A 12,735-nucleotide genomic window follows, 5' to 3' on the forward strand; every position below is an offset into this window, starting at 1 on the left:
ATTTAAGGACTTGGACACAGTTATACATTAACTCAAAATCAAAACCAAAAATCAGATCTAATGGTTCATGGTGCAGTATTATTGTGACTATTTAATTGTATTTTCTATAACAGTAATATAAAATCTGATATTAATATAAAGGTGTTCTTCCCCATTTGTAAGAATCAATGAAATTGTATTAGTGGCAACTCATATCTAAGGGCTCGCTGCACAGGGCTATGGAGCTATCTCTATCTCACTTAAGGCTACAAGTGTAAAACAAAACCCAACATCATACCAAAGAATAACATGTTATGATTAAATATAGTTTACTCCTGGAATGCAAGAGTGGTTCAATGTCAGGAAATCAATAGATGCTATTAACACGTTAATGGAGAAAGAAAAATTAAACGGTATCTTTCATGGTATCACAATAATGACTTCAAACTTCATTTTTCGGTTTTTTTAATCTACAAAGAACTCAAAATACTTCTCACACAGGTCAAGAAGGCACAGTTGGCTTGGGGAGGTGGTACAGGGAGGGACGGAAGCAATCAGCACAAAGGTTAAATACTGACGTTTTTTCCCCCTAATGTGTGTGCTGTTTTGGTTTTTTGAGTAGCACACAATGTTACATGAGTTTTAGGTGCTAAGTACTTACTCATTACTGCCAAGCTGAGAGTGTAATGCAGGAAGCTGCTCTAACCCTCTGCCCAGCTTTTCTTCCCTTCCCCATTTCACTCCTCTGCTTGCTCCACTGCTGGGCTAGTCTCTCCATCGATTCCTGCTTCCAGTTGTTTGTAACCACCTCCTTCTGCCGTGCCTTGCAAATTCTAGCTCAACCCCGTCAATGTGTAAGTTATGTGCAAAAGCTGGAGGAAGGGGAGGGGGGAGGCTTACCGCATATTCTTCTGGTGTAACCTTAAGAACATCAAATACCACAGCATCAAAGCTTTTCTTCAGTTCAGAACCTTTGTCACTTAATGATTCGGAACTGCTACTTTTCTGTTAAATTGAAAGAAAATGCAGTCATTTTCATACTGTGTCACAGTGAGTGCCACAACAGCCCCACTGGCCTTAAACACTGAGGAAACTGAAAACAGTAGGTCAACAAACACTAAAAAACTGCGTACAACACTCTGCTCAGTTGGAAAAGCACCAGATAAAGGGTCCGACAACTGAAAATCTAACCTTTTTAAATTTCTAGGTACTTAAGTGAGTCATTTTCTTGTCTGTCAGTTTCCTCATCCTGACATCCTATCATTTCTGAGAGAAACAAAAGATTTTAACAAGTCTGATGCTTCTCAAATGCGGTAAAAGCAAGTTAGGGGAGAAGACTACCTCTATTTATAATTTTTAAACTACTGTTTTGAAGAAAAAGACAAATTATTTTCATAACTTAAACCATAAGAAAACATTCAGAACTTTATTAAGTAATCCAATCATACTTGTTAAGTGATGTCTGTCTGTAACAGTACAATTGATACTATTCTTCCATAATATTATATTACAAAGTGGAGGGTTTTCTGTTTTAAGGTTACTATTTTAAGTTTGAATTTGCTGTTATTACATATAAGACAATAGGTGGATTTTGGCTCTGAAAAGTTTATTTCTATTCAATTTCCACTTTATCTGTACCATGAGATAAAAAATGTACTCTGCCTCAGCTGGTTGCATCGCTGTAACAACATTTCGATCATGCTCTACGAAATAGTGGCAGGATATCAAGCTACATGTAATGGCATAAAAAATTCACCAAAGTTTCAGTTACCAATGTATAAATAACGTATGTCAAACTACCAGCTGTTATCCATCAGTTTTTGATCAGTTGTCATTATGTCTCATTTTTATGTTTTCTCTCACTTTCATTAGCAGCTAAGTATCAAAATCATTTCAAAGGAAAGGATCTGTCAATTTGGGAAAATTCTCAACCATTATTACTTCAAATATTTCTTCTGCCCCTTTCTCTTCTTCTGGTTTCCACTGCATGTATGTTACACCCTCTGTCATTGTCACAGTCCTTGGATATTCTACTCTATTTTTTTCATTCTATTTTCTCTCCATTTCAGTTTGGGATGTTTCTACAGACATAGCTTCAAGACCACTAATTCTTTTGTTGACTAACTACTAGCCACCAGTCTACTGGTGAGCCAATCAAAGTCATTCTTCATCTTTAACACAATGTTTCTGATTTCTAATAGTTTCTTTTAATTCTCAGAATTTTGGTATTCCTGCTTACATTATCCATCTGTTCTTACAAGTTGTCCATTTTTTCCATTAGAGCCCTTAGCATTATTAATCATAATTATTTTAATTATCCAGAGAGAAATTCAAAATCTCTGCCATATCTGAGTCCGGCTCTTGTACCTGCTTTGTCTCTCCAGACTATGCCTTTTTCTTACCTTTTAGCATGCTTTGTAATTGGCTGAAAACCTGACATAATGTACTGAGTAACAGGCACTGAGGTAAACAGGCCTTTAGTGTAAGGATTTATGCTTCTGCAGGTAGGGGTTATGCTGTGTTTACTGTTTGCGTACTTGAGGTGTCTACTCTTCAATTCTTCTAGTGTCCTTCTTTTTGTCCCCCATTGTCCCTCTTCGGGTTTCCCTAGAAACTCCTTCTTAGAATCTGTGTCTTGCAGTTCCTTCAGCTATCATCCTTACACAGGGGCCCTACCGATGTGGTGGTAAAGTATGGGGGTGGGGGGGTAAGAAGTGTTCTATAAGCCCTACAGTCAGGTCTTTTTGTGAGCTTATGCCCTTGGGCTGTGACCTCAAGTACTTCTCAGTACCCCACCATCACCACCAATCCCTGAGAAAGTGAGAAAGGAAGGCTGGTGTTGGGTTATTTCTCTTGCCCCAAGTAGGTCTCTGGTAAAGGGGCTTACCTTGAGGTCAGGGGAGAACGTAATGTACTGGGTACAATTCAAAATTATTATCTTCCCCTCCCCCTGCCAGAAGCAAGAGGGTATTTTTCCCTGATCTTCACTGTGAGAACCTGATGGAGCTTCTACAGGTAAAACACAAAGGTGGAAGTTGGAAGAACCTAAGCCTGGGCCTCAGGAGTTTCTAATTTGAAGCTAGTTGCTAGTCTACACAATGCCTCCAGCAATTTGTCAACTACAGCTTAAGTTTTCCTATCCTTTTCTGGCTACAGTGATTTATGCTCTTGGTAAATTAATTCTCTATTTGCCTCTCTCCAGTTTTTGGGTCATCACTGTCAGTTTGCTCTGTGACATCAATTTTCTGAGAGAGAAGAAGAGTTCCTGATTTTCAGGGTTTTATTCATGTTGTGAGGACAGAAAGGAGTGATGAATTCCAACCTCTATCTGAGCAGAAACCCAAAGTCTCATAATCATTTTTTATATGTATTTTATTTCGTGTCTTTATTCTCTGTAATTTTGAATATAGTATGTCAACAGTATTATTTTATATCCCAAGATTAAGTTAGAAATTTATTTGTATATTTACAATCTCAAACATTCAAACAGACATCAGTTACTGCCCCAATAACCAAATACATTCTGTCAAGTAGAGACATTAATTTTAAACATAACTTGGAAATTTTCTCCAAGTTTTTAACTCATTCAAGACAAGTTAGCAAATCATAAAGGCAATTTTATTGCTTACCAAAAGAAGTAATCACTTTCTTTTTTTCCTTTTTACAAGCCATTATAGGAGAGGCTTAAGAAATTACGAGCAGTATCTATTTGCTTCCCCAATACCAATAAATAAGTTGGTACTAATAAGCTATGCACTACTTAAGCATACTGTCCACTAAGAGAATAGTAATAATTCTTTATTCGAGACAAGACTAAAACCGGTGACGCCTCTAAATATCTGGAAAAAAAATTCACTGCAACTCTTCTGATCTCAGAAGCTTTGGTACTAAGATAGGGAAGGAAGTCAATCACCCAGATCAAGTATTTTCTCCATTGTATAAGCTTATCAGATTTATGGGACATTTGCGTGGATATGTTAATAGATCCACAATTTAATAGAAGGCAAAAAATATCCATTTAAAAATTTCACTTTCTTACCACAGCATAGGACAATTTAAAAGACAGCTTTTTCCACTTACCATAAGCTAAACTGTATTACATCAAGACCTGATGTAGTTCATTCACTTTTAGGGCAGATTTTTTTTTTTTTTTACAGTAAAATGATCTATTTTATTTAACAAATAATTGTATACTGTTTCTTATATTAGACCAAATGTTTCAGTATATAGAATTATAAATATCCTGCATATATACACATTTACATTTAACAAATTCAAAAACATGGTTATAAAAACACGTGGTGAACATACATATAATATAAACATATATACAAATATATAATAATTCCTGTCTCAAGGCAGAAGAAAAGTGATATATACACTTATGAAAAAAAATTATTTTAAGAGTGAGATTTTTTTAAGTGATAGTTTCAAAATAGGAACCCTTCTTTCTGTTGAGGGGATCAGGACGAAACTTTACTGAAAGTATAACATTTGAAATAGGTTTTGAAAGATAGCCAAAATGTATTTTTTTGTGTGCGGTGAGAGAGAGGGGCACACTGTAGTGGGAAGAGAAGCCCCGTGGAGGAAAACTGATAGACAAGGCTGCAACCAAAGTAGGAAAAGAACGGTTTATACAAACATCAGCAAGATATAGTATTCTTTCAATAGAATGAAATTTCAAGTTAATAATTATCAAGAATTAAATTAAAAAGAAAATTTAGAGCCATCTTGAGGAAAGTCTTAAATAAAAGGTTTAGGGTCATTTGTATTTAATTAATAGGCAATGGGGAACCACGGACAATCTGAGGATACAATAAAGCCTAAGAGCTGTATTTTAAGAATATTAAGGTTGAATTATAGTTAAATGGACCAAAAACAGCAGAGAACGGAAGTGCAAGATCAGGCTAAAAGGCTGCTGCAATGATCTAGACAAGAAATAATGGCCAAACTCAGATGGTGCTGGTAGAAACAAGGAGAAAAGGGCCGGATCCTGGAGAGGGGTGTGCTGGCCAGGCTCTCGCACAACTGCCAAGGGCTACGTCTCCTGGCGCTCACACCCTTGTGGAATTCCCTCCACTTGAGTGTGGGCAGCACTGTGACCTGTTTCTAACCAACAGAATATGGCAGAGAGAATGGAATGTTGCTTCCATGATTATATTATAGAACTGGAACTTCTGTTCTGCTCGTGGACTCTCCCTGCCGTGATAAGAAAACAGGTTGTGATAAACAAAGGAGAAGTGAGTTAATTACAAATCTAAAGATTAAACTTAGATGGCCAGGGAAATAATGTTGATACAGACAGTAACGGGAAATGGTAATGTGATTAACAGAGAAAGGGGCTGGACTATTTTCTTTAGAGGTTGTACAGCAGAATAGTAACAAGTAACTTCATTTTCTTTGTATTATACATAAAATATCTGGTTCATCAGAAATGCTTAATGCAAATGTATGAGGGAAGCCAGAGCTAGAGATAGAAATGCAGAAATCATCAGCGTAAGAAAAATAATCGAAACCACAGACTTAGAATATTTTCATTGACAAAAAGGCCTAAGTAACTGGCTGGGGCAAAATGGAGTTTAAGTTATTAAGGAACTTTGAGGCCAAGATGTTAAAAGGTCATAAACATTATTCTCATCCTCTACAACAGCAGAAAAATAAAAGAGAAATACAGGAGCTGGTTGCTAAAGCTAGAAGGAAAGCAGGCAAGTACCCTAGATTTAAAGACAAAGCAAAAAAGAAAAAACACAAGGCACAAATAAAATCCCAACACATTAACGAGAGAGATGGGCATCCAGTTCAGTCATCACCTGCAACTTTACACTCTAAGCTACATCCCTTCCAACATTTTGGCCTCTTGGTTTTTGATCTCCTTCAAGAAATTTGGAATCAAGGGATCTGGACAGTGTTCAAAATGATATGATTCTAAAAAAAAGAATCTTTTATTCTCACTTCTATTACTGTCCTCAAGGTTCATGTAATGTAAAAAGATCCTAAAAGGACATTCTAATGTATGTATATATACATTCCATGTATCCTTTAAAACTAAACCAAGGGGCAACTGGGTGGCTCAGTCAGGTAAGCGTCCAACTTTGGCTCAGGTCACGATCTCATGATCTGTGGGTTCAAGACCTGTGTCAGGCTCTGTGCTGACAACTCAAGAGACTGGAGCCTGCTTCAGACTCTGTGTCTTCCTCTCTCTGCCCCTCCCCTGGCTCATGCTTGGGCTCTCTCTTTCTCTGTCTCTTCAAAAATAAATAAACATTAAAAAATTTTTAAACTAAACTCAAGAAAAAGTTTTAAGTAATCATGATTTGTCACATACCTTAAGTGAATAAGGATTAACTGTTTCTAAGGCGTATAGAACATGTGAATGACACAATTAAAACAGTTTCTGGGGGGCACCTGGGGGGCTCAGTTGGTTAAGCATCTGACACTTGATCTCTGCTGAGGCCAGAATCTTGAGGTTGGTGAGCTCGAGCCCTGCATCGAGCTCTCTGCTGTCGGCACAGAACCTGCCTGGGTCCTCTGTCTCTTTCTCCCTCTGCCCCTCCCCCACTTGCTCTCTTTCTCTCTCTCTCTCTCAAAAATAAACATTTAAAAATAAATAAAAAATAAAAGTTTTTTAAAAATTAACAAATTTGTAGCCCTTTTCTCAAATTCTGATTTAAGTCTTTGACCAACTATAATGCTTGAAAAATCAGAATGCCAGGTAAGAAACTCTACAGCTAACCTGAGAATTCTTACCTCAGAAGCAGTAGCAGCAATATTAACACTGCTTGCCTGCCCGTTCATGAGGTCCATGCTTCCCACAACATCAGTCCTTGACGCTATGTTAACAGTAACAGAAGACTGACTGCTTCATGTCCAAGGCCACAAATACATTATTATTCCTGTAAAAAATAAACAGAAAATGTTTAATCTATGTCTTATTGTAAGTTTAAGAAAGCAAATCCATGCCTATCACCATGCCAAGAAATAAAACATTTCCACTTTACTGAACTCTTTTTTATTTCAGGTAAGTCACTAAATCTGGCTTGAGGACAATCCTGGATGCTCTTTCCAAATGGTCAGAAACACCACATGGGCAGCATTCAATACAGGCTACTGGTATGTTGTTCATCTGCAAAGCACAAGTGTGACTTTTCACTTAGTGTGAGAAAAAGTCAAAAACCCTTTTTTAGTTTTAAGTAAATAAAAAGTGTAAAACAACATGTGGCAAAGTAACACAGGGCATAATGCAATAAATTTTTTAGAGATCTATAAGACATCTACAGGGGCGCCTGGATGGCTCAGTTGGTTAAGTGTCCGACTTTGGCTCAGGTCATGATCTCATGGTTTGTGGGTTTGAGCTCCATATCGGGCTCTGTTTTGACAGCTAGCTCAGATCCTGGAGCCTGCTTCTGATTCTGTGTCTCCCTCTCTCTCTGACCCTCCCCTGCTCATGCTGTCTCTCTCAAAAATAAATAAAACATTAAAAAATATTTAAAAGATAAATAAATAAAATAAAAGACATCTACAAATCAGCAATACTAAGCTGATCACTGCTGACAAACTGGTTTACAAAGATACCACAAATAATTAAAAATAAAATATTACAGAACGTGTCAAAGACCACAATATATGTTTATTTGCATAGTTTTAAAGTTTACAGGGTGCCTGGGTGGCTTAGTCGGTTAAGCATCCGACTTTCGCTTAGGTCATGATCTCGCGGTTCGTGGGTTCGAGCCCCGCGTCGGGCTCTGTGCTAACTGCCAGCTCAGAGCCTGGAGCCTGTTTCAGTCTATGACTCCTTCTCTCTCTCACCCTCCCCTGTTCATGCTGTCTCTCTCTCTCTCTCCTAGAAATAAATAAAAAACATTAAAAAAAAAAAAGAAAAAAAATAAAGTTTACAGAGTATCTTCAGTCATTATCTCACTGACCTTCACAACTAGCAGGAAGACTAAATTAAGGAGGACTTATACTCACGCAGCACAAAGAAACAAAGCCTCTGATGACGCAGGATGGTAAATGAGGAAAGGCGAGAATAAAATTCAAGCCATCTAAAATTCTAGTCAAATATTTCCACAACATCACATTTCTTTCCATTTTACCGTAAGTCAGAATATTTACTTGAGCTTCCCATCCCTTTCCACAAATAACTTGTTGTGTAGCACTGTGTTGGTAAATTCACCTTTCTAGGATGGAATTTCTTCCTCTCTATAAAATGACAGGACTCTAAGGCACCTTTCTAACTCTGAATTTCAATGATCCTTTTTCATGCGAGAAACGGTAAGTGTCTATAAATTAGATATTTTAAATTACACTGACTTTAAAAACTGAGTCTGAATAGCAATAATAATTCTCTTGACGCTAAGCTTCCTCTCTCTGGATAAGCAACAGAGGATGACAGTGATGTAGAAGCAGATTCTAGAATAAGACTGCCTAAGTTTGAACCCAGCAAACTTTTCTGGGCTCAATTTCTTTACCTATTAAACTAAGATAACAGTAAGTGCCTGTTGTGGTGTTGTGAGAAATGAATATATTGCAAAGCCCATAAAACAGTGCTGACACATGCTAAGTGTGCAATCATGATGATGCAGATTTTGTCTACTTAATCCACACAAGGCTGAAGTTCCACAGTCTTCGAATTAAGACAAGAAAACTAGAAATACATCTCTGGCAAAATACATGTTGGTGGGCATCTCCAAAATCCCAACTGAAGACACAGTGAGTGAAAATGCTTAAAATATGTCTCCTGAATGTAGCAAGACATTTTGGTTTTCAAATGCTCAAAAATTATTACTAATGACAGCATCCTTCAGTCATATCTTAAGACTATCTTTAGGGGCGCCTGGGTCGCTCAGTCTGTTAAGCATCCAACTTTGGCACAGGTCATGATCTCACGGTTCGTGGGTTTGAGCCCTGCGTTGGTCTCTGTGCTGACAGCTCAGAGCCTGGAGCTGGTTTCTGATTCTATGTCTCCCTCTCTCTCTGCCCCTCCCCTATTCATGCTCTGTCTCCGTAATAAATAAACATCAAGAAAATTAAAAAAAAAAAAACTATCTTCATTTCTTTAGGTGTATATTAAGTACTTGCTAAGAACAAAACATGGTGCTAGACTTTTTTTAAAATAAGATATCAGAAATAATAGGTTCTTAAAACCATTTAGAACCCACTTAGAAAATCAATATGAAGGCAAACAAACAGAGCACTGAAATACTTTCATTTCCTCCAATCTACAGCATTTCATTTTATAAGCTTCATTATTCTTATGCCACTATTAAGGATCAACTTTTGTTTACAATGCCATATAAAATGAGCTTGATAATCCAAATTCTCTCTGATGTCAATATTCAGTTTGCAATGACATGTTTTCAAATAATTTCATTTCACTCCAGTCTATGCATAAAGATTAACCTAAATTAATCTTATGAATCCATAAATCAAGAGTGCCCCCTAGTGTTAAAGAAAAAGATTTTAATTAAATTGTTAAAGGAAACGTATTCTTAACCTACTCTTCTTAACCTAGAATAAACATTACACATTTTTAAACTATAACAGTAAAGTTTTTTCTGCCTGGTTTTAATTAAAATGCCATTCAAATATTCCATTAAAATGTTTTAAAATTAATTACATATAAAAATAAGTACAGTAAAGCATACCTTGAAGAAGTATTTGTAAATGTACTACATGATATCATAAAAATGCTAAATCCTTAGAGACAAACTGGGCTTACGTTCTTAGTATGTATCTCAGACCTTTCTATGTTTTGCACACAGGAACGTTCAAGTTAAACAAGACAAATACATAGTTTACTTTTCCTAGAGCTACAAATGACACAACCATTCATAATCATTACCAATATCACAATAGCTCTCTACTTAATTATTTCCTACTTATTCTCTTCTGAAACTTCAAAGACAGTTAATCTGTCTTTAGGGTTTTAATCCCAAAACAGGTATATTGCTTCCTTCTAAACAATTATAATCCAAAAACAAGGATATTGCTTCTTTCCAAGCAATATAATCCCCAAACAGGAAATCTGAAATGTGTACATTTTTAGTTCCTTGTTTGAGGTCATGGAACTAGATTATTAAATTGCAGGCACATTTAGCTTCCTAAACACCCCACCTTCTCGTATTCATACCAAGAAACCAGTACTTTTTAACTAAATGAACAAAGGATTAAAGTCAGTGTCAACTTCTCACTAATTAATCTCATTTCATAACAGCAGATCCATATTCTTTTTTTTTTATAATTAATTTTTTTAAATGTTTTTATTTATTTCTAGGAGAGAGAGAGAGAGAGAGCATGAGCAGGGGAGGGTCAGAGAGAGAGGGAGTCACAGACTGAAACAGGCTCCAGGCTCTGAGCTGGCAGTCAGCACAGAGCCCGACGCGGGGCTCGAACCGACGAACCGTGAGATCATGACCTAAGCGAAAGTCGGACGCCACCATCCGACTAAGCCACCCAGGCGCCCCGATCCATATTCTTTTCTAAAATAAGTTATGCTATCATCATTAGGAATATTATGCAAAAGACATTTAATACTTTTATAAAACATATTCTCAAAAAGTTAAGCAACTATAAAGGAAATGGTAGTAAAATGCAATTAATTAGAGCAATTTCTTTGGAAACGTTTAGACAATACAGAATTGATATTCTCATATACTTTGGCTTAAAATCTCTGTCCTAGAAATTCATCTTATGAAAACTCTGGAGAAAGAGAAAAAACTATACAGGTAAAGCTATTCAATCAAGCACTATTTATAATAGTGAGAACCATTTTAATGCCCTTGTATATAACCACATTAAGAAATTCAAATGGACAATTATAAGAAAGATGAAAACAGAAGTAACGGGTTCAACAAGAGAAACTAAACCTTCCTTGGTCACCTAGGTGGCTCAGTTGGGTAAGTGTTCGACTTCACATCAGATCATGATCTGACGGTATGCAGGTTCAAGCCCCACATCGGGCTCTGCTCTGACAACACGTAGCCTGCTTGGGATTCTCTCTCTGTCCATTCCCCACCCCCACCCCCGCNAAAAAAGACAAAAAAAAGGAACTAAACCTTCCTATTATAATATTCTTAAACCTTTCATGAGAAAATAATTGGGGTAAAATTAAAACACTGTAATTGAAGTTCAATATTTAATACTCATTACAGAGTTTGCTTTCCTTTAACATTTATTTTTAAATAAATATTAAAGACCTGCTTTATACGACACTCATGGAAGGCCCAAAGACTGGAGTAGCCTGTAAATCATGGCATGAAGGCAAGCTAACTTTCAGCATTTGTGAGAGCTAAACTCCCACTGCCATCTTTAATTTTTTGATCTAAGAAAATGAGAGATGAATCTCAATTCCCCAGTACTTTGTTTCAATAATAGAGCCATTATTCTATCCTAGTAGAGGTTTACTAAAAACATGGTTGCCCCTTAAAACCATTTCTAGTGTAACACTAAGCAAGATTATCTTTGTCATTTGCCACCCTTGTAAAGTTCAAGTTATTACAAAAGAAATAAACAAGAAAAAAGTTCTGATGTACACCCAGGATTATAGGAGTCCCCAATGCCTCCCAGAGAGAGATTTGCCTATAAAACTGTGCTTCCACCACTCTTTTGTCAAAATTTTAATGCCATCTTTTCACACTGGTTTATTTACAGATCTCTCCCTAATGAACTTTATGTTCCTTGATATTAAAGACTCATATTTAAAACAAAACATGACAGAAAAACCATTATTTTTCATCTTTTCATTCAGGCACATGAACACAATACTTGATCCTCAACTACCTACTTTAGTAAGTATCTGTTAAAAGAGTGAATGAATCACTGAATAAAGCACTCACAGAGTAACATTATATAAAAGTCCAATTAAAGTACAGGGTGAATTGGACAATCAAATACTACATACAATACTACACACATTTAAAAGAACATGATGAGGATTTCTATTTCCAGCAATACAACTGATAAACAATACAAAATCTTCGTACAAATGAAATTTAGCAATTGTAAGTTGAGTTTTGATATCAGTTGGATAGAAAAGGCAACCACAACACACACTCTCTTCCCCACTCCACCCCACCACACCTTTACCTAGAATAAAGCCAGCCAGATGGAGTTATTATCTTTTAACTCCAGCAATAATAAGATGGTCTATTTAAAAAAAGAAGGGGGGGGGGAGAAAGTATACTGGTAAAAGAAGATACAGAAACTGGTCTGTTTGGGCCTGAACTTAATACTGAAGCTAGAGGAGAGTGTCCACAAATTTGTCTACAAAATAAAAGTCTGTCATCGTAGGCATACCCCAGCAGATACAGACCTTGAATGTATATGCTACCAGCACAGTTCAAGCCCCTTAAGATAAGAAATCCGCAAAAATATGTTCAGAAGCCAGTGAGCCTCTTGGAATCCCAGACAGACAGAGGGAACAAAAAGGCAATGAATGTGGATTCGTACAAATAAAACCCCACCGGCAAGCTCAAGAGAAAAATTTACCCACTGTATAAACAAATGACACACCATAAGTACAAGCAGGAAACACAACAATTATTAGGATTAACTTTTGAGACCTTTAGATGAAAATTTATTGGATAAAGGCTATAAAACAGGAAAGATTAAAATCAGCAGTCTTAAAAGAAACTGAAAATACGTTGTGAAAAAAGCAAGACAAACATTTGTTGGAAAACCAAATAAAAATGCTTTTTTAGTTTACTTTTTTAACATTTTTATTTATTATTATTGAAAGACAGAGAGACAGAACATAAG

At 36.4% G+C, this 12,735-nt stretch overlaps 1 protein-coding gene across 8 annotated transcripts in view; it reads right to left on the reverse strand.

Annotated features, from left to right (window-relative positions):
- The window catches only part of RALGPS2 (Ral GEF with PH domain and SH3 binding motif 2), a 149,444-nt gene that overhangs the window by 113,862 nt on the left and 22,847 nt on the right, over positions 1 to 12,735 (reverse strand). For all 8 annotated transcript variants that reach the window (XM_077763307.1, XM_077763305.1, XM_077763303.1 and 5 more), the window contains 2 exons: positions 6,727 to 6,872; positions 880 to 984 (listed from right to left, as the gene is read on the reverse strand). In XM_077763307.1, coding sequence (XP_077619433.1) covers positions 880 to 984; positions 6,727 to 6,783 — 162 coding nt within the window. In that variant the 5' untranslated portion in view covers positions 6,784 to 6,872. The remainder of the gene's footprint in view (positions 1 to 879; positions 985 to 6,726; positions 6,873 to 12,735) is intronic.

Source organism: Crocuta crocuta, unplaced genomic scaffold (assembly GCF_008692635.1).
Source record: "Crocuta crocuta isolate KB4526 unplaced genomic scaffold, BGI_CrCroc_1.0 scaffold3, whole genome shotgun sequence".
Lineage (NCBI taxonomy): Eukaryota > Metazoa > Chordata > Mammalia > Carnivora > Hyaenidae > Crocuta > Crocuta crocuta.